At 42.2% G+C, this 22,094-nt stretch overlaps 1 protein-coding gene across 3 annotated transcripts; it reads right to left on the reverse strand.

The window, feature by feature from the left end:
- Positions 1–5,161: 5,161 nt before the first annotated feature.
- LOC124040843 (GRAM domain-containing protein 2A-like) lies at positions 5,162–21,627 on the reverse strand. Of its 3 annotated transcripts, none has more exons than XM_046357941.1 (13): positions 21,351–21,626; positions 19,082–19,243; positions 18,910–18,967; positions 18,669–18,741; positions 18,200–18,303; positions 16,728–16,817; positions 16,547–16,618; positions 16,267–16,365; positions 15,909–15,990; positions 15,684–15,764; positions 15,341–15,440; positions 6,049–6,159; positions 5,162–5,639 (listed from the first exon to the last, which is right to left on the reverse strand). In XM_046357941.1, the coding sequence occupies exons 1-13, from the start codon at positions 21,389–21,391 to the stop codon at positions 5,618–5,620; spliced, it is 1,095 nt and encodes a 364-aa protein (XP_046213897.1). In that variant the 5' UTR covers positions 21,392–21,626; the 3' UTR covers positions 5,162–5,617. The 3 variants fall into 3 exon arrangements, with proteins under 3 accessions (XP_046213897.1, XP_046213898.1, XP_046213899.1); XM_046357942.1 differs by having other exon boundaries at positions 6,023–6,159; positions 21,351–21,625; XM_046357943.1 differs by lacking the exons at positions 5,162–5,639; positions 6,049–6,159 and adding an exon at positions 15,022–15,215 and having other exon boundaries at positions 21,351–21,627.
- Positions 21,628–22,094: the final 467 nt, after the last annotated feature.

The following is a 22,094-nucleotide window of genomic DNA, read 5'->3' on the forward strand; positions in this document are numbered from 1 at the left end:
GCATATGGGAAGGGCGAGTGGATAAGAGGCCATCCGTAATTTCGATTAAGACAACGAGCGAGCGAGGACGGACGTTTTCAATATAACTGTTTGTTCAGCGCTTTTGAAATGTACAGCGACAGAATTCAGAACATGGGCTGTTCTTACAGTATTCTCCCAGTACACCAAGTCTTAACCGTAAGATAAATGAAGAGGGCATATAAGCAGACAATGAAAGCTCTCAATATTCGATGATTGCATTTCTCTAAAACAGGCTATAGGCTGAGTTATGAGTGGGAAAAGTACCAAATTATTAGGGTCAGGCACATGGGCCACATGTGGCCTTACTACACAACATACAGCTTACTACACAACATACACTTAGTGTTACTTTCTTAGCTACAGGATACATATCTCCCTGGCATATTAAATCATTTATGCAGCAGCATACAATACATTTTTGGACTCACCTTGTTGTGCTTTGCTCACTTGAACAGGAAGGTGGCACGGCGGTCCTTCTTGTGGTAAAATATTCTCTGGCATTCTCTGGATTTAAGGTGCTTTCAAGACAACTGGGAACTCTGAAAAAAACAAGGTCAAATCATCACGTCAATGATCCTCAGATCGGAGCTCTAGAAAGAGGCCTGAGTTCCCCACTTGGAATTCCGAGTTGGATGACTTTTCAAAACATATTTTCCAAGTCTGAGCAATTTTTTTATTGCTTTGCAACTCTTGCAGTTAGCCACTAATTCCTTCCAAACACTGAGCCAATCACGACGCAACTAGAGAACATTACCAACCCCAATGCTCTGTATTTTCCGCTGGCTGCCCCACCACCACAGAAAACATTGAGCTACGCTGAAACACCTGCATTACTCAAGAAAACAAAAACTAGACCATGTTTGTATGCAGATTTTTTAACTCAATGCTTCTTTTTTTGACATTGTTTGCAAACTGATTTTGTGATACGTATTAATGCCAAAATAATATGCAAAACAGGCAACAACAGGAACAACAATTATATCTATATAGAGAGTCAAGAGTTTGGACACACTCATTCAAAGGTTTTCCTTTATTTTGACTATTTTCTACAATGTAGAATATTAGTGAAGACATCAAAACTATGAAATAAGTAGTAACCAAGAAAGTGTTAAACAATATATTTTATATTTTATATTCTTCAAAGTAGCCACCCTTTGCCTTTATGACAGCTTTGCACACTCTTGGCTTTCTCTCAACCAGCTCCATCAGGTAGTCATCTGGAATGCATTTCAATTAACATGTGTGCCTTCTTAAAAGTTCATTTTTCCTTCTTAATGCATTTGAGCCAATCTGTTGTGTTGTGACAAGGTAGGGGTGTATACAGAAGATAGCCTTTTTTGGTAAAAGAACCAAAAAAGAACAGCTCAAATAAGCTAAGAGAAATGACATTCCATCATTACTTTAAGACATAAAGGTCACTCAATACGGAAAATTTCTAGAACTTTGAAAGTTTTTTCCAAGTGCAGTCGCAAAAACCATCAAGCGCTATGATGAAACTGGCTCTCATGAGGACCGCCACATGAAAGGAAGACCCAGAGTTACCTCTGATGCAGAGGATAGGTTCATTTGAGTTATCAGCATCAAATTTATTTACAGAGTTCAAGTAACAGTCACATCTCAACATCAACTGTTCATAGGAGACTGTGTTAATCAGGCCTTCATGGTCAAATTATTGCAAATAAACCACTACTAAAGGACACCAATAAAGAAGAGAATTGCTTTGCCAAGAAACATGAGCAACCGGACATTATACCAGTGGTCCAAATTTGAGATTTTGTGGTTACAACTGCCGTGTCTTTGTGAGATGCAGAGTAGGTGAACAGATGAACTCTGCATGTGTGGTTCCCACCGTGAAGCATAGAGGAGGAGATGTGATGGTGTGGGGATGCTTTGCTGGTAACACTATCTGTGATTCATTTAGAATTCAATGCACACTTAACAAGCATGACTACCACAGCATTCTGCAGCAATACGCCATCCCATCTGGTTTGTGCTTAGTGGGACTATCATTTGTTTTTCAACAGGACAATGACCCAAAACACACATCCAGGCTGTGTACAGGCTATTTGACCAAGAAGAAGAATGATGGAGTGCTGCGTCAGATGACCTGGCCTCCACAATCACCTGACCTCAACCCAATTGAGATGTTTTGGGATGAGTTGGACTGCAGAGTGAAGGAACAGCAGCCAACAAAGATGGTGTTCTCAGGGTGATGAGTGTTGAAGGGTTTGCGCCAGACATAGCGTTTTCCTTGATGGCCAAAAAGCTCAATTTTAGACTCATCTGACCAGAGTACCTTCTTCCATATGTTTCGGGCGTCTCCTACATGCCTTTTGGCGAACACCAAACGTTGTTTGCTTATTTTAATATTTAAGCAATGGCTTTTTTTTCTGGCCACTCTCCCGTAAAGCCCAGCTCTGTGGAGTGTACGGCTTAAAGTGGTCCTAAGGACAGATACTCCAATCTCCGCTTTGCAGCTCCTTCAGGGTTATCTTTGGCCTCTATGTTGCATCTCTGATTAATTCCCTCCTTGCCTGGTCTGTGAGTTTTGGTGGGCGGTCCTCTCTCTCTTGGCAGGTTTGTTGTGGTGCCGTAGTCTTTCCATTTTTTTATAATGGATTTAATGGTGCTTCGTAGGATGTTCAATCTTTCTGATATTTTTTTTTTTATAACTCATCCCTGATCTGTACTTCTCCACAACTCTGTCCCTGACCTGTTTGGAGAGCTCCTTGGTCTTCATGGTGCCGCTTGCTTGGTGGTGCTACTTGCTTAGTAGTGTTGCAGACTGTGGGGCCTTTCAGAACAGGTGCATATGTACTGACAGATCATGTGACACTTAGATTGCACACAGGTGGACTTTATTTAACTAATTATGTGCTGTATGAAGGTAATTGGTTGAACCAGATCTTATTTAGGGGCTTCATAGCAAAGGGGGTGAATACATATTGCACGCATCACTTTTCCTTTTGAAATGTTGTAGATTTTTTTTAAACAAGTCATTTTTTTCATTTCACTTCACCAATTTGGACTGTTCTGTGTTTGTCCAATAAGAGCGTCTGCTAAATGACTTAAATGATGAAACGAAATGATGTCCAATACATGAAATCCATATAAAAGTCTATTTAAATTACAGGTTGTAATGCAACAAAATAGGAAAAACACCAAAGGGGGATGAATACTTTTGCAAGGTACTGTAGGCTGTTGCGTAATGAAACAATCCCCAGTAAACTAGTGATTTGAAGGTGGACTGTCTGTATTGGTTGGCATTAACCACTACATGATGGGTGTCCTTATACTGGGACGGTTGAGCTAACGTGATTAGCATGACAGTTGTAAGTAACAGCAAACTTTCCAGGACATAGACATGTCATATATATGGGCAGAAAGCTTAAATTCTAGTTAATCTAACTGCACTGTCCAATTTACAGTAGCTATTACAGTGAAAAAATACCATGCCATTGTTTGAGAGTGCACAAGAACAAAACACTTTTATCACAGCAACTGGTTTGACACATTCACCTCTAAAGGTAAATCATGTACTTAGATTCATTAATCTTACTCTGATTTGTCATTCTGAGGGTCCCAAAGATAAAATGTAGTATAGTTTTGTTGGACAAAATACATTTTTATATTCAAATGTAGGAACTGGGTTCTACAGTTTGATTGCCTGCTGTCTCTGGCTCCACACCTGGCCATCTAGATGTGTGAAGGTTAGTGTATAAGCTAATGATCTGTCATGTATGACATTCCTGGGAGTGTGTAAACTTACATTTGGTATTACCATATGATTTTTGTATGTTCCCTACAGTTATGTACTTGAAATCAATTGACCAATTCGGCACATTTTGGTAGACTTGACACGAAAATATTGTCCCGTCTTGCCATGCTTCACTGGATCAATCTGAAACATTGCACACACACTGCTGCGCTTGTAACGCCAGGGTAGTGGGTTCGATCCCCGGGACCACCCATACGTAGAATGTATGCACACATGACTGTAAGTCGCTTTGGTTAAAAGCGTCTGCTAAATGGCATATTTTTTTTTATTGTGACCAAAATCAAAATTGTGCCTAAACAACAATAATACGTTATGGCTTTTCTCTTGCTTTTCAAAGATGATGTTTTCGTTTGTATTATCTTTTACCAGATCTAATGTGTTATATTCTCCTATATTAATTTCACATTTCCACAAACTTCAAAGTGTTCCCTTTCAAGTGGTATCAAGAATGTGCATGTCTTTGCTTCAGGTCCTGAGCTACAGACAGTTAGATTTGGGTACTGTATGTCATTTTAGGCGAGAAAAAGGGTATGATTCTTAAGGGGTAATAGACTGGTTTTGCACAACTCTCTATCCGAGCCAGGAGAGAGCGCAAGGGCAACTCATGTCATGCACGTTCAGCTAGGCCATACAGGACAGTTGTATATTTAAAAAATACATTGGTAACTGATTCGTATGCTGTTGCATCGGAAATCAATTTTACAATCTGCAATGTTTGAATTTCCAACTTTAATTATAGAATAAGTCATTACATTATAGCCGCCAACAGACACATTGTTGCCCCCAGACAACAGACACCATGTAGGAGGCTATAGCTTCATGAAATGTTTAGGCTTAGTATGAGAGAATGACGACCAAATAGGACTAACAATAATAATTTATCCATTAGCCAAAGCAAAGCTCTAGGCAACACGCCATGGCACCCTTGAAAGCCTAGAAACGATTCAATAGACAGCCGCATGGACATGTTGAAATTTCAGCACCATGGACAGCAATCAGTAGTCTATACTTTGTGAGTGGCTGTCTGGATGACACATTCTATTTTATTTTAGGAAGGGGAGGCGCGGAACTCCGACCTTGCAGGGGTCCAGAGAAACTGCTTTATGCCAGTGATCAATCCATTTGAGTTAATAGGGTGACATTCAAGAACGGTATTAAGAAGAAAACATATATTTTGAATGTTTAGAAGTAGCCTTTTTTCAAATAGATGATATTATAGATTGGAAGTATACTTCACTAATAATTGTGTACAGTAGGTTTAATTTGGTTTTGAGGAGAATGTGCCCCCTGCTGGCCTGTTTGTGACACTGAAAGTTAGACAAGTTCTCTAAAATGAATTTGCAAGGAAATTTGAGATTAGATAATTGTTGACTTTAATTACTTTCAAAAATAACACAATTTACAGCAAGACAATAAAACAGGCATTATCAGTTGAGCTGAGACAAACAAATAGAGCAGGAAGACAATTTATTTTAGGAGTGGACTGCGACGGCCTGAAATCAAATTCTACTAAATATAGGCTACCAAGAAAAAGATAAAAAGGTATGTTGCTTTGTATGAAGTCAACATTTTCCATATTTCTGAGAAACACCACTACGGGGCGCTAGAGTCGTAGATTCTAAGTGATCTGTCTCCTCAACAGATCGGGAGGATCCACAAATAAATACTGAATATTTTAACAATGGTCCATCGCACGAGTCACAAGACGACGTGAAATTGAGACCCTTTATACAGTAAGTGGATCTGCGTAGTTTGTTGTCCTGTGGCTTTGGACAAACATTCTTGCTCTTTATTCTTCCTGCTGTGTGTCTCTGCAGACTACGTTTCCTTGTACCTGTATCTGTGAATGAGGAAGGAGCAGTGAGAGGACACATATTAGTAAAGTGAAGATTCAAATTCCCACAAGGGGTGTTCCTGTAGTTAGGGTTATGGATAATAATAGTGGAGTGACTTCTGGAAAAACAAGTGACATTCCTCCGGGGCCGTTTATCTTCTAACCTCCTGCGATTGCTGATGTACTGTAGCTGCTGATGTCTGAGAACACTCTGTCTACACAACCGGTTTGAGCTAGCTTGCCTTATCCTCATGCCTGCATGCTTCACCATAAATAGTTTAATGGTTTTTCATTTGAGAAGTGACTTCCTTTTTTCATGTAGAAGTTTGGAGTTCTTTTAAGGTGCTTGATAGTATCACAACGGGGAACAGTAATCTTTGGAAAACTACCTCGCGGGGTGTGCGTGTTTGCTCACTCTCTGTGGTGTATGGAGAACTCAGGCAGGGCCCCTAGGGAACTCAGCTGCTCCTCCAGTGCTAAGATCCGCAGGCCGATGTACCCTGATGACAACAGTAGAAGCACCACCCTATATACACACACACACACACACACACACACACACACACACACACACACACACACACACACACACACACACACACACACACACACACACACACACACACACACACACACACACACACACACACACACACACACACACACACACACACACACACACACACACACACACACACACAAGCTTATGTACTGTACACATACGGCAAAATAACTAAGGAAGTGTTCCCTCCCTAATCTTTATTGTTTATACTGTTGAATATTGTTTTATCGCACATGAAAGGTAATCTCTCTACAGTGCGATACAAAATCTAACACAGTCTATATAAATCTATCATCATTAGGTGTAATTCAATATGAATTTATTCATCCCTGAGGGGCAAATAGAAAGTATTGTCAGAGCACAAACACGCAATTACATGTATCCTCCACAGTTCACAGGCAACTAATGAAAGAGAAACCAAAGGAGACAGTTGCAAGGAAAACCTATCTACTATAAGGACTTGGAGGTTGGATAAAATAAAAAGAAGAAGAAATCGTGAGAGGAACCAGATTCTAATGGGAGAGCCCATTATTTTGTTCACAGTACATACAGTATGAAATAAGTTCACAGTTTATATTGTATGAATGAAGTTCACAGTACATACAGTATGAAAGAAGTTCATAGTACATGCAGTATGAAAGAAATTCACAGTACATGCAGTATGAAAGAAGTTCACAGTACATGCAGTATGAAAGAAGTTCACAGTACATGCAGTATGAAAGAAGTTCACAGTACATGCAGTATGAAAGAAGTTCACAGTACATGCAGTATGAAAGAAGCTCACAGTACATGCAGTATGAAAGAAGTTCACAGTACATGCAGTATGAAAGAAGCTCACAGTACATGCAGTATGACCATCTGGAGAACATATTGTGCTTCGAAAACAAGATCCATCTACAATGCCTTCCTATTCATACCTCTTGACTTATTCCACATTTTGTTGTGTTACAGCCTGAATTCAAAATTGATTAAATATCTGTTTTTCTCTCCCATCTACACACAATACCCCATAATGACAAAGTGAAAACATATTTTTAGAAATGTTAGCAAATTTATTGAAAATATAATAGAGAAATATCTAATTTAAATAAGTATTCACACCCCTGAGTCAATATGTTGTAGAAGCACATTTGGCAGCAATTACAGCTGAGAGCCTTTCTGGGTAAGTCTCTAAGAGCTTTCCACACCTGGATTGTGCAACATTTGCCCAGTATTCTTTTAAGCTCTGTCAAATTGGTTGTTGATCATTGCTAGACAACCATTTTCAGGCCTTGCCATAGATTTTCAGGTAGATTTAATTCAAAACATTAACTCAGCCACTCAGGAACATTCACTGTCTTCTTGGTAAGCAACTCCAGTTTAGAATTGTCCTTGTCTTTTACATTTTTTATTTAACCTATATTTAATTGAGCAAGTTAGTTAAGAACACATTCTTATTTACAATGAAGGCTTACCCTAACTCAGATGACGCTGGGCCAATTGTGCGCCACCCTATGGGATTCCCGATCATGATCGGTTGTGATACAGCCCAGGATCAAACCAGGTTCTGTAGTGACGCGTCTAGAACTGAGATGCAGTGCCTTAGACTGCTGCGCCACTCGGGAGCTCAAAGAGGAATTCATCTCCCAGTGTCTGTTGGAAAGTAGTCTGATTCAGGTTTTCCTTTAGGATTTTGCCTTAGCTCCATTCTGTTTCTGAAAATATGGAGAGTGGTACTCAGTAATGTGTTTTATTGGATTTGCCCCAAACATAACACTTTGTATTCAGGACTAAAAGTTAATTGCTTTGCCACATTTTTTTGCAGTATTACTTTAGTGCCTTGTTGCAAACAGGATGCACGTTTTGTAATATTTTTTACACTCTGTACAGTTTTCCATTTAGGTTAGTATTGTGGAGTAACTACAATGTTGTTGATCATCCTCATTTTTCTCCTATCACAGCCATTAACTGTAACTGTTTCAAAGTTACCATTGGCCTCCTGGTGAAATTCCTGAATGGTTTCCTTCCTCTCCGGCAACTGAGTTAGGAAGGCATAAGCTACAGACAAGCATAGCAATTTGAATGCGCAAAAATACTGTGATCAAATCCTGAGGCCCATTGTGAGGTGCATGTTTTTTTAAGGTGTCTGTGACCAACAGATGCATATCTATATTCCCACTCACGTGGAATCCATAGATTAGGGGACACCTGTATCTTTGACTGGGTTTACTGATACACCATCCAAGGTGTAATTAAACTGAGCAAAAATATAAATGTAACATGCAACAATTTCATTAATTTGACTGAGTTATAGTTCATGTGAGGAAATCAGTTAATTGAAATAAATGCATTAGGCACCACACCATAACCCCACCGCCACCATGGGGCACTCTGTTGACAACCGCTCGCCACATGACGCCATATACGTGGTCTGCAGTTGTGAGGCTGGTTGGACGTACTGCCAAATTCTCTAAAACGACGTTGGAGGCGGCTTATGGTAGAGAAATTGACATTAAATTATCTGGAAACAGCTCTGGTGGACATTCCTGCAGTCAGCAGGCCAATTGCATGCTCCCTCAACTTGAGACATTGGTGGCGTTGTGTTGTGTGACAAAAATGCACATTTTAGAGTGGTATTTTATTGTCCCCAGCACAAGGTACACCTGTGTAATGATCATGCTGTTTAAATCAGCTTCTTGATATGCCACACTTGTCAGTTGGATGGATTATCTTCACGAAGGACAAATGCTCACTAACATGGATGTAAATTAAATTGTGCACAACATTTTAGAGAAATAAGCTTTTTGAGCATATGGAAAATGTATTTCAGCTCATGAAACATGGGACCAACACTTTACATGTTGTGTTTATATTTTTGTTCAGTGTAATAACTTCACCTTGCTCAAAGGGATATTGAATGTCTGCTTTTTTACCCACTTACCAATAGGTGGCCTTATTTGCGTTGCATTGGAAAAGCTGGTCTTTGTGGTTGAATCTGTGTTTGAAATTCACTGCTCGACCTAAGGAACCTTACAGATGATTGTATGTGTTGGGTACAGAGATGAGGTAGTCACTAATAAATCATGTTATTGCACACAGAGTAAGTCCATGCAACATATTATGTGACTTGGTGAGCACATTTTTACTCCTGATGTCATGTATTGTCATATATTGTCATGTCTTGTCCCTGTGCTTTCTCTTCTATTCGTTTCCCCCTGCTGGTCTTATTAGGTTTCTTTCCCTCTCTCTATCCCTCTCTCTCTCTATCGTTCCGTTCCTGCTCCCAGCTGTTCCTCATTCTCCTAACGACCTCGTTTACTCTTTCACACCTGTCCCCTATTTTGCCCTCTGATTAAGTCTCTATTTCTCTCTCTGTTTCTGCTTCTGTCCTTGTCGGATCCTTGTTTGCTGTTCGCTGTGTACTTGTTCCGTCCTGTCGTGTTTTGCCTATCATCAGATGCTGCGTGTGAGCAGGTGTCTCTGTCAGCTACGGCCCGCGCCTACCCGAAGGGACCTGCAGTCGGTTGCCGCTTATCCTGCAATTCCCCTCTACAACTAGAGGATTTCTGTTATCCCCGTTTGGACATTTCCTGTTAAGGATTGAGGATTATGTTATTTCTGTTTGGACTTGAATAAACTCAGTTTCTGTTAACTCGCTTTTGGGTCCTCACTCATCTGCATAACAGAAGGATCCGACCAAGAATGGACCCAGCGACTACGGATTCTCTCTACTCTGCCGTCGAGTTCCAGGGAGCGATGCTAGGCAGACACGAACAGGAATTGTCTGCTGCTCGACATGCCGTTGAGACCCTGGCCGCCCAAGTCTCCGGCCTCTCGGAGGAGATTCACAATCTCCGCCTCGATCCACCGGTTACCTCCTGGGCTTCCGGGTCTCCGGAGCCCAGAATTAATAACCCACCGTGTTACTCTGGGGAGCCCACTGAATGTCGCTCGTTCCTTACCCAGTGTGATATAGTGTTCTCTCTCCAGCCCCACACGTACTCCAGGGGTATTGCTCGTATCGCCTACGTCATATCTCTCCTTACTGGACGGGCTCGGGAGTGGGGCACGGCAATCTGGGAGGCAAGGGCTGAGTGTACTAACCAGTATCAGAACTTTAAGGAGGAGATGATACGGGTTTTTGATCGTTCTGTTTTTGGGAAAGAAGCTTCCTGGTCCCTGTCTTCCCTATGTCAAGGTAATCGATCCATAATGGATTACTCTATAGAGTTTCGCACTCTTGCTGCCTCCAGTAACTGGAACGAGCCGGCGTTGCTCGCTCGTTTTCTGGAGGGACTCCACGCTGAGGTTAAGGATGAGATTCTCTCCCGGGAGGTTCCATCCAGCGTGGATTCTTTGATTGAACTCGCTATTCGCATAGAACGACGGGTAGATCTTCGTCACCGAGCTCATGGAAGAGAGCTCGCGTTAACAGTGTCCCCCCTCTCCCCGTCACTACCATCTTCCCCCACTGGCTCAGGTGTTGAGCCCATGCAGCTGGGGGGTATTCGCATCTCGACTAAGGAGAGGGAACGGAGAATCACCAACCGCCTCCGTCTCTATTGCGGATCCGCTGGTCATTTTGTCATTTCATGTCCAGTAAAAGGCCAGAGCTCATCAGTAAGCGGAGGGCTACTGGTAAGCGCTACTACTCTGTCCTCTCCGTCAAGTTCCTGTACTACCTTGTCGGTCCATCTACGCTGGACCGGTTCGGCAGCTTCCTGCAGTGCATTAATAGACTCTGGGGCGGAGGGCTGTTTTATGGACGAAGCCTGGGCTCGGGAACATGACATTCCTCTCAGGCAGTTAGGGGAGCCCACGGTTATGTTCGCCTTGGATGGTAGTCCTCTCCCCAGGATTCAGCGTGAAACGCTACCTTTAACCCTCACTGTCTCTGGTAATCATAGTGAAACCATTTCTTTTTTGATTTTTTGTTCACCTTTTACACCTGTTGTTTTGGGCCATCCCTGGCTAGTGTGTCATAATCCTTCTATTAATTGGTCTAGTAATTCTATCCTCTCCTGGAACGTCTCTTGTCATGTTAAGTGTTTAGTGTCTGCTATTACTCCTGTTTCTTCTGCTCCCTCTTCACAGGAGGAGCCTGGTGATTTGACAGGAGTGCCGGAGGAATATCATGATCTGCGCACGGTCTTCAGTCGGTCCAGGGCCACCTCCCTTCCTCCTCACCGGTCGTATGATTGTTGTATTGATCTCCTTCCGGGTACTACCCACCCACGGGGTAGACTAGACTCTCTGTCGACTACCGAACGTAAGGCTCTCGAAGATTATTTGTCTGTAGCTCTCGACACCGGTACCGTGGTCCCTTCCTCCTCTCCCGCCGAAGCGGGGTTCTTTTTTGTTAAGGAGGAGGACGGGACCCTGCGCCCCTGCGTGGATTATCGAGGGCTGAATGACATAACGGTTAAGAATCGTTATCCGCTTCCCCTTATGTCTTCAGTTTTCGAGATTCTGCAGGGAGCCAGGTTCTTTACTAAGTTGGACCTTCGTAACGCTTACCATCTCGTGCGCATCAGGAAGGGGGACGAGTGGAAAACGGCGTTTAACACTCCGTTAGGGCATTTTGAATACCGGGTTCTGCCGTTCGGTCTCGCTAATGCTCCAGCTGTCTTTCAGGCATTAGTGAATGATGTACTGAGTGACATGCTGAACATCTTTGTTTTTGTTTACCTTGACGAGATCCTGATTTTTTCACCGTCACTCCAGAGTCATGTTCAGCACGTTCGACGTGTCCTCCAGCGCCTTTTAGAGAATTGTCTTTATGTGAAGGCTGAGAAGTGCGCCTTTCATGTCTCCTCCGTCACTTTTCTCGGTTCTGTTATTTCCGCTGAAGGCATTCAGATGGATTCCGCTAGGGTCCATGCTGTCAGCGATTGGCCCGTCCCTAAGTCACGTGTCAAACTGCAGCGCTTTCTCGGTTTCGCGAATTTCTATCGGCGTTTCATTCGTAATTTCGGTCAAGTGGCAGCTCCTCTCACAGCCCTTACTTCTGTCAAGACGTGCTTTAAGTGGTCCGTTTCCGCCCAGGGAGCTTTTGATCTCCTCAAGAAGCGTTTTACATCCGCTCCTATCCTTTTTACTCCTGACGTCACTAAACAATTCATTGTCGAGGTTGACGCGTCAGAGGTGGGCGTGGGAGCCATTCTGTCCCAGCGCTCCCATTCTGATGATAAGGTCCATCCTTGCGCGTATTTTTCTCATCGCCTGTCGCCGTCGGAACGTAACTATGATGTGGGAAACAGCGAACTGCTCGCCATCCGCTTAGCCCTAGGCGAATGGCGACAGTGGTTGGAGGGGGCGACCGTTCCTTTTGTCGTTTGGACTGACCATAAGAACCTTGAGTACATCCGTTCTGCCAAACGACTCAATGCGTGTCAGGCTCGTTGGGCGTTGTTTTTCGCTCCTTTCGAGTTCGTTATTTCTTATCGTCCGGGCACTAAGAACACCAAGCCTGATGCTTTATCCCGTCTCTTCAGTTCTTCTGTAGCCTCTACCGACCCCGAGGGGATTCTCCCTGAGGGGCGTGTTATCGGGTTGACTGTCTGGGGAATTGAGAGACAGCACTCACTCACACTCCGTCACCACGCACTTGTCCTAGGAACCTTCTTTTCGTTCCCGTTTCTACTCGTCTGGCCGTTCTTCAGTGGGCTCACTCTGCCAAGTTAGCTGGCCACCCCGGCGTTCGGGGTACGCTTGCTTCTATTCACCAGCGTTTTTGGTGGCCTACTCAGGAGCGTGACACGCGCCGTTTCGTGGCTGCTTGTTCGGACTGCGCGCAGACTAAGTCCGGTAACTCTCTTCCTGCTTCTGCTCCTGGCCTTGCTGTGTCTCAGTCTGTCCCCAGCCACCGCATCTCTCCTGCCCTTGCTGTGTCTCAGTCTGTCCCCAGCCACCGCATCTCTCCTGGTCCTGCTCCTGCACTTGCTGTGTCTCAGTCTGTCCACAGCCACCGCCTCTCTCCTGTTCCTGGTCTTAGCCTTGCTGTGTCTCAGTCTGTCCCTAGTTGTTACTCTCCTGGCCTGTTTGGTCCTGATTGCTCAAACGCTTACAGTTCTCTACCCGTGTCTCATTTTTATAATAGTAATTGCACTAGATTCCCTCTTCATCGTTTCCCGTTACGGTCCTGAGGAGAGGAGTTGGGTTCCATCTCGGGACGTGCTGGACCGTTCGTTGATCGATGATTTCCTCCGTTGCCGCCAGGGTTCCTCCTCGAGTGCGCCAGGAGGCGCTCGGTGAGTGGGGGGGTACTGTCATGTATTGTCATATATTGTCATGTCTTGTCCCTGTGCTTTCTCTTCTATTCGTTTCCCCCTGCTGGTCTTATTAGGTTTCTTTCCCTCTCTCTATCCCCTCTCTCTCTCTATCGTTCCGTTCCTGCTCCCAGCTGTTCCTCATTCTCCTAACGACCTCGTTTACTCTTTCACACCTGTCCCCTATTTTGCCCTCTGATTAAGTCTCTATTTCTCTCTCTGTTTCTGCTTCTGTCCTTGTCGGATCCTTGTTTGCTGTTCGCTGTGTACTTGTTCCGTCCTGTCGTGTTTTGCCTATCATCAGATGCTGCGTGTGAGCAGGTGTCTCTGTCAGCTACGGCCCGCGCCTACCCGAAGGGACCTGCAGTCGGTTGCCGCTTATCCTGCAATTCCCCTCTACAACTAGAGGATTTCTGTTATCCCCGTTTGGACATTTCCTGTTAAGGATTGAGGATTATAGTATTTCTGTTTGGACTTGAATAAACTCAGTTTCTGTTAAGTCGCTTTTGGGTCCTCACTCATCTGCATAACACCTGAACTTATTTAGGCTTGTCATAACAAAGGGGTTGACTACTTATTGACTCAAGACATTTCAGCTTTCATTTTTTTTATTAATTAGTAAAAAATGTGAAAAACATATTTCCACTTTGACATTATGGGGTATTGCAATTGAATCCATTGTAAATTCAGGCTGAAACACAAGAAAATGTGGAAAGTGTTAAGGGGTGTGAATACATTCTGAAGGTACTGTATCTAACCATCTCTCCAGACCTCATATAAACATCAGATGACTCCAAACCAAACCAGAAAGACAACATACCTAAGCAGACAGACTGTTAGGCAGACACCTGCATTTCCTTGAAAAGGTGATTATATAGCCAAAGGGACCAGGAAATCTGGTCACAATGCGTGTACACCATGGATAGATAAGAGACATTTGAAAATCACGTGTAGACGCACGTCTGAAAATGGACAAGATGAGAACAAAACACTCATGAGAGCGCGAGATAAATTTAATAAAATAAAATAAAACTGTATTTGTCACGTGCCGAATATAACACCTTAACGTGAAATGCTTACTTTACAAGCCCTTTGCCAACAATGCATTTTTAAGAAAATTAAGAACTAACAAAATATTTACTAATTCAACTAAAGTAAAACAAAATAATGACACAATAACAATAACGAGGCTATACAGTGCATTCGGAAAGTATTCAGACCCCTTCCCTTTTTCCACATTTTGTTGTTACAGCCTTATTCTAAAATTGATAAAAATAAAACCATTTCTTCTCAATCGACACACAATACCCCATAATGACAAAGCAAAAACAGGTTTTTGGAAAGTTTTGCAAATTTGAAAAAAACAAAAACAGAAACACCTTATTTACATAAGTATTCAGACCCTTTGCTATGAAACTCGAAATTGAGCTCAGGTGCATCCTGTTTCCATTGATCATCTTTGAGATGTTTCTACAACTTGATTGGAGTCCACCTGAGGTTCATTCAATTGATTGGACATGATTTTGAAAGGCACACTCCTGTCTATACAAGGTCCCACAGTTGACAATGCATGTCAGAGCAAAAACCATGAGGTCGAAGAAATTGTCCGTAGAGCTCAGAGACAGGATTGTGTCGTTGCACAAATCTGGGAAAGGGCACCAAAACATTTCTGTAGAATTGAAAGTCCCCAAAAACACGTTGGCCTCCATTATTCTTCAATAGAAGAAGTTTAGAACCACCAAGACTCTTCCTAGAGCTGGCCGCCCATCAGCCCTGGTGGCAGTGTGTGGACAAGACAAGAGGTGAGGGAAGGGCTTCAGCATCTAGGTCTAGACATTGAGAAGCTAGAGAGGTAGAGAGGTGGCGGAGAGAAAGGCAGAGAGGTAGATGGTACTCACAGAAACAGATAGATGGAGAGGAGGACGTTGAGGTTGCTCATCTCTCTGATGAGGAGGAGAGATTTAATCTTTTCAGTGACTCTCCACAAACACGAGTTAGCTGATCCAGAGAAGAGAAAATGGGATTCAATGGATTACTTGCTGTTTGGGGTTTTTCGGCTGGGTTTCTGTACAGCACTTTGTGACACTTTTGGGACATCAGCTGATGTAAGAAGGGCTTTATAAACACATTTGATTGATTTGACTGATTATTCAAACAACATTTAAGTGTGTGTGTGGTATATGTGCACGTGGTTGTGGTTGTCAGTGTGTCTGCGTGTGCTTCAGTGTGTGTTTAAACTACCCGAGTCTTCCTCCTCTGTGAATGTGAACTGATCGTCCTGGTCTTTGCTGATGCTGCTTCTAGGAGTGGAGCTGTCCCTCCCTGAGGAAGGTGAACATGCATTTATTAATCATTGTTCTATTACAACGTAACATAATATTCTCTTTTATGTCCTCTGTTATTCCTATTTTCCCTCCTTTCTTTCTCCTGTCTCTTGCGGAAACATCCGAATACAGTCTTTCTAACCTCTGCTGGGCAGGTCAGAGTAGACAGTCTCTTTAGGAAGGCTCTGCTCCATACTGTCCTCCAGGCTAGAGTGGCTAGATATCTGTGGGCAGGGAAGGGTTCAAATGAAAAGGAAAGTATGCTTGTGTGTCTGATCATGACAAGCCCATGATTTATCTTAATGGTGTCTTAATTCATTCCACACAAAATCATATTGAAAGTTCTGGAAAGTGAAAGTGAATTCTTTGACGTCACTAAGTGCACAGCGCAGATCAACCATGAGGAACCAGAGGTAGGTGTGTCAACAAAGGACAGACATGTGTCATCACCAGTCAAAGTAGAAATGGGCAGTACACGGTGGGACATGATGGGGTCTTACCGTGTCTATGTCTCGATTCACGTCGTCAACACCGTTCTCCTCTGGCGAGACGTGGGAACTGCTGCTGCCATTCTCCCCCTTCTGCCGTGTGAACACAGTCTGACACACAATGCAGTGTGTTAAAGAGTATTCATCTTTGGTGAAAACAGAACAAAGAAAGGAGAGATAATTGCAGATTATAGATAAGGAGATAGAAATGGGGTAAATAAGACGGGAGAGAGAACGACGGGAGATAGTTATATAGCAAGAGAGAGATAGGTCAGAGATCATGTGGGTATACCTGTGCTTGTGTACACACAGTCTGCAGGATTTTGTAACACACTTGCCGGTTCCGCAAAGACACCAACAAATACTGAAAACATAGACAAAACAGATGCATAAGGGACTACACAACAACCCACATGCAAAGTCGCATGCACTCAAACAAAGACTATCAGGGCCATTGTGGGTTTTTTTCCGACCTTGTCTCCATCTGTAGTGTGGATGGAGAGCATAGACAAGGCTGAGTTCTGCTTTTTCACTTCCTTAATGCTGGACACGTGAACCACCACCTACAACAAGAAACAGGTACAACATCAACTTCACACATAACACAGAAAGAAACAGGTACCACAACAACTTCACACAACACAGAACGAAACAGGTACAACATCAACTTCACACATAACACAGAAAGAAACAGGTACCACAACAACTTCACACAACACAGAACGAAACAGGTACCACAACAACTTCACACAACACAGAACGAAACAGGTACAACATCAACTTCACACAACACAGAACGAAACAGGTACCACAACAACTTCACACAACACAGAATGAAATAGGTACAACATTAACTTCACACAACACAGAACGAAACAGGTACCACAACAACTTCACACAACACAGAACGAAACAGGTACCACAACAACTTCACACAACACAGAACGAAACAGGTTCCACATCAACTTCACACAACACAGAACGAAACAGGTACCACAACAACTTCACACAACACAGAACGAAACAGGTACCACAACAACTTCACACAACACAGAACGAAACAGGTACCACAACAACTTCACACATAACACAGACCACAACTGTACATCTACTTCTACTTACAGTGCTCTCCTAATTATTGGAACAGTGATGCATTTTCTCTTCTGTTGGCTCTATATTCCAAAAGTCTGGATTTGAGACAAACAATGACTATGACGGTAAAGTGCAGACTGTCACTTTTCATTTTAGGTTATTCTCATCCATATTTGTTTTAGTTGTGTTTCAGATAATTCTGTGCCCAATAGAAATTCATGGTAATTAATGTATTGTGTCATTTTGGAGTCACTTTTATTGTAAATAAGAATATAATATGTTTCTAAAACACTTCAAAATAACTGCATTGATTACCAATAATCCTGAATTAAATTGTGAAAAAAAGTTACAGATGCCAAAATAACATACCCCTAACATACATCTAACCTCTCACCATTAAAATAAGGGAAGTTAGCATTTTTTTGGAAGGGGGTATGATATTTGTGGGCCTGTAACTTTCTCATTCATCAAGAAATTTGTAGAGTCACAAGCTTGATGATGTCATTGTGTACTATGCATACGGGACCAAATACTTCACTCTTTACTACTTTAAAACACATATAAGTGAATTTGTCCTGATACTGTTGTTCCCTTAAAATGGAGGGACTATGTATGTACCAAAAGTGCTGTAATTTCTAAACGGTTAACCCGATATGGATGAAAATTCCCTCAAATTAAAGGTGAAAGTCTGCACTTTAATCTCATAGTCATTGTTTGGAGTATAGAATATAGAGTATAGAGTATAGAGCCAAAAGAAGAAAAAATGATTCACTGTCCCAATAATTATGGAGGGCACTGTATGTTGGAGAACTTGGCGTTATGCACTCTACTCTAATATATTTGAGCATCTTACCTTGGTGTCTTTGAGGAGTACGGAGGAGTAGAAACACACATAGTTGAGAGACACAAATAGCTTCCCATGATACAACACTTCCTTCTGCAGGGCACAGGTGAACGCTGAAAACACAAGCAGAGAACAGTGCCAAATGAGAGAGACAACAGAGAGTTTCTGAATGAAACGTCCCTTTTCCCAGAATACAGTGTGATGTTCTGTATGCCGTCCTAAGCAGCTGAGGGCACATGTCAAAATATTGTGCAAAGTGAGTGAATAAGTATTTTAATGTAATTAGTTGTTAGCAAGGAGCACAATGCACAGGTTGTGGAATGAATTATCTTGAATGTCCCAATGCATTCATTATTATGTCGACTCCATAAGCAAACATGCAAGTCACGAATCCACACGCAGCCCAGACAAACACTCAATGGACAACGACAAAATCATAAATAAGTTCCACACTCCCCATGTACTTATATCAACTCACCATGAGTTAGTTTCTCCTCTGCAGGAACGTCTTCGAAGAGTTTGTGAAAGGCTTTGTTGTATTTCACAAAGCTCTACAAGAGAGAGAGGAAATGATGGAATGAATCAATCAACCAATTCATGAATGTATCAATCATTCAATCAGGACATATTTCTGAGCCAGATCCAAGAACCCAAACATGTAGTGGAGAAGGTGCAATAGTACCTGCAGGGTGTTGTGCTCTACATTTAAATGTGCTTACATTTTTGGTGACAATGACGCCATCAGGCCGATGGAAGCTCTCCTCTATGGTCTGTGACCTGTGGATAGGGAGGTCACAATTACACACGCACATATGGACTTCGAGGGCTTCACTTCCCCCAGTCCACGCCCTGTTCTAGTCATTGTACTTGCTTTCATAAGTAACCTCTGACCTGAGTGAGTTGCTCCGGTTCAGGCTGCATCCCAGCCCCTGTGTTTCTAGCTGTGCCTCCTCTAGACTGTGGCTTTTCCTCCTCTCTCCACTCTTCTTAGGCCTACTGCGGCTGCCTCTCCTCTGGTCCAGCAGATGACCTCCATCACCATCCTCCAGCGACCTGGAGGAACAGGACACTAAACAGTCATAGAGTGTCGCCACCTGGGTCTGTAAACACTTTCTGTTTAGAGGTCATACTTAGCTATTTGCATATTTACCTTCAGTATAGGTCTTACTTTGTAATTAACATAAAGTTGTTAATCTTTGTTTCATCACTTAATTAATTATTGTGCCACTCCTTACAGACAATTTAGGTCTAATAGCAAACAAAAGCTACTACATTTACAGCTCAAAAAGTCAAACTTCAATGTGAATGTGCAAATAAAATGCCCTAAATCATCACAGAATTAAAGAGTCCCCAAAACAATCTTTATGAAAAAAAGCCTTGAGAATATACATATCCACTACAGAAAAAATAATTTGATGAATTATTGATTGAGAATATATGCTTACTCTATATATATACAAAATAAAGATTATATTAAAACTACAACAAACAAAGCAATCAGATATAATGCAAAACAACCTGTTTGTATCTCATAAATGACAAAAGAAAAATGTTTATTTTCACCTAATCTTATAAAATTACAAATAAATAAAGACAAGGGCCCTGAAAAATATGACTGCAATGCATTTTGGTGGAATGTAAACAAAACAGCCCGGTCTCATAGAACAGATGTAACATAGTAAACGAAAATCCAGGACATTGAAATTTGTATATGCTACATTTGGTATGGTTATATAAGAAGGTTCCTTAATTTTACTGCAGTGGGCTAAATCAGGGTCACACAGAGTGTTTCTTGGGAGTCTTAAACAAATCTACTTTGAAACAAAAGTACACATCTCACACACATAGTTATGGACTTTTAAAAAGTAAGTCACCTGTACCATGTCAGTTATAGATTTTAAAGGTATTATATTATGAGTTTGCATCCCAATATTACACTTTATATACATCACAGAAAACCGTTTGACATAAAAACTTCAGATTTTCAGCAGGTTTTTGAAATAATATTTATTACAAATATTAATAACATTCCACCCAGGAGGGCACTAGGTTATTTGACTGCAGGAAAGGGATTTATTAAGTCAAAAATGAAAGGAGGATGGTTGGTCGGAGTGGATGAGTTGGCATATAACGCAAACGTCTAGCAACCCAAAGGTTGCTTGTTTGAATCTCATCACGAACAACTTGAGCATTTTAGCAAATAAGCAACTTTGCAACTACTTTTTAGCTACTTTGCAACTACTTAGCATGTTAGCTAACCATTCCCCTAACCTTAACCCTTTAAGATAACACCTGACCCTAACCCTAGCCTTAACTCCTAGTCTAGCTACCATTAGCCACCTAGCTAACGTTAGTGTGAGCCACCCAGCTAATGTTAGCCACAACAAATTGGGATTCTTTTAACATATCAATTTCTGGGGGCAGGAATAACATTCAAGCTTAACCAATCAACTTTGGAGGCCCGAGCATGCTGCCGGTGCCACTTGCACACACCTCTGCTGCTTGTGGAAACTGCTGCTACAGGTGTTGTAATAATCCTACTCCCACCCACAGGTTAGTGCTGGGAAAATCATACACACAAATTCGTAACATATTAAACAAATTGAAAATCATAACAAACGTATCATACAAATTGTAATTTGTAACATATCATACAAAATGGATGATGGACATCCAAAAATGTATACGTTATATACCAAAATTAAACATATCATACTAATTTGAGTGTCCTGGCTTTTCGTTTACTATGTTGCGTCCACCCCTGAGTCCAAATTATAGCAACAAACAAGTTCCCTTCCTTCCCTCTCTTCCTCTTTCACTTTCTTTTTCTCCACTCAGGTGAATCCTCCATTCAGACTAACCCACTTGTGAAACAGCTATAAATACAAGCGGAATGGCCCAAACCCCATATGGGTGTGTTCTAATCTGTGGTATGTACTACTTGTATGTTTGAGGACTGTAGAGTATTCAATACTGTAATATCCTATTAGAAAATCCAATAAGATTATGTTAAGGGACATTCCAACCTCCTAATGTAAATATAAACATTGGAGACGGTCTCTACAGCTGGAGTTTAACTGAGCCTGTCAATAACTGTACAGAAACAATGCATAATAATAAATCACTTATTTCAAAAAAGTTTGATTGGTTTGATACTCACACTGAGCTGTCAAGGGAGAACCTCCGGTGCTTCATGTTCATGGTCTGGAGTGGTTAAATGTCTCTCACACTCCTCCACACACACTAACAATCCCACTGAGCTCCTCTCCACTCCACCCTTCTGTACTTCACTGACTGTGTCGGTGTAAACCGACTCTCTCACACACACTTAGCCACCAATGTGCTGCAGTATATGCCCAGCCTGTCTCTCTAGTTTCCTACCTGACTTTAGCCCACAGAGAGCAGCAGCTGATAGATGGCTAGAGGCAGAGACAGCCTTCTCCTGTTACCAGCCTATTCTCTTCAAGCTTATTGTTGGCTTCATCTATCAATTTCTGGGGGCGGGAATACCATTCAAGCTTAACCAATCAACTTTGGAGGCCCGAGCATGCTGCCGGTGCCACTTGCACACACCTCTGCTGCTTGTGGAAACTGCTGCTACAGGTGTTGTAACAATCCTACTCCCACCCACAGGTTAGTGCTGGGGAAATCATACACATAATGCATGAATCAAAATGCAAACGCATGTACACACATGTCACGTACACTACACACACTCTCACACACTCTGACACACAGCTGTTTGACCCAGTGGATGTGTAAACTTGGTTTGAGCTTTTTCTAGTGACAATGCAGATTCTTAAAAATTGGCTGGTGTGGTATAGCATTCTTGTTTGATGTTTGAAAGAGGTGGATACATGTTTTTCCTGAAAACCACTTTATGGCAAAGACATTTTTGAGTTTG

The sequence above is a fragment of the Oncorhynchus gorbuscha genome, linkage group LG08 (assembly GCF_021184085.1).
Source record: "Oncorhynchus gorbuscha isolate QuinsamMale2020 ecotype Even-year linkage group LG08, OgorEven_v1.0, whole genome shotgun sequence".
Lineage (NCBI taxonomy): Eukaryota > Metazoa > Chordata > Actinopteri > Salmoniformes > Salmonidae > Oncorhynchus > Oncorhynchus gorbuscha.

Coding starts and splice junctions, on each gene's coding strand:
- LOC124040843 (XM_046357941.1), bottom strand. CDS start 21,391: ATGAACATGAAGCACCGGAGGTTCTCCCTTGACAGCTCAGT. Junction 18,304..18,668: donor AGAGGAGAAACTAACTCATG/GTGAGTTGATAT, acceptor TTGTGTTTTCAG/CGTTCACCTGTGCCCTGCAG. Junction 15,991..16,266: donor TGAATCGAGACATAGACACG/GTAAGACCCCAT, acceptor CCCTGCCCACAG/ATATCTAGCCACTCTAGCCT.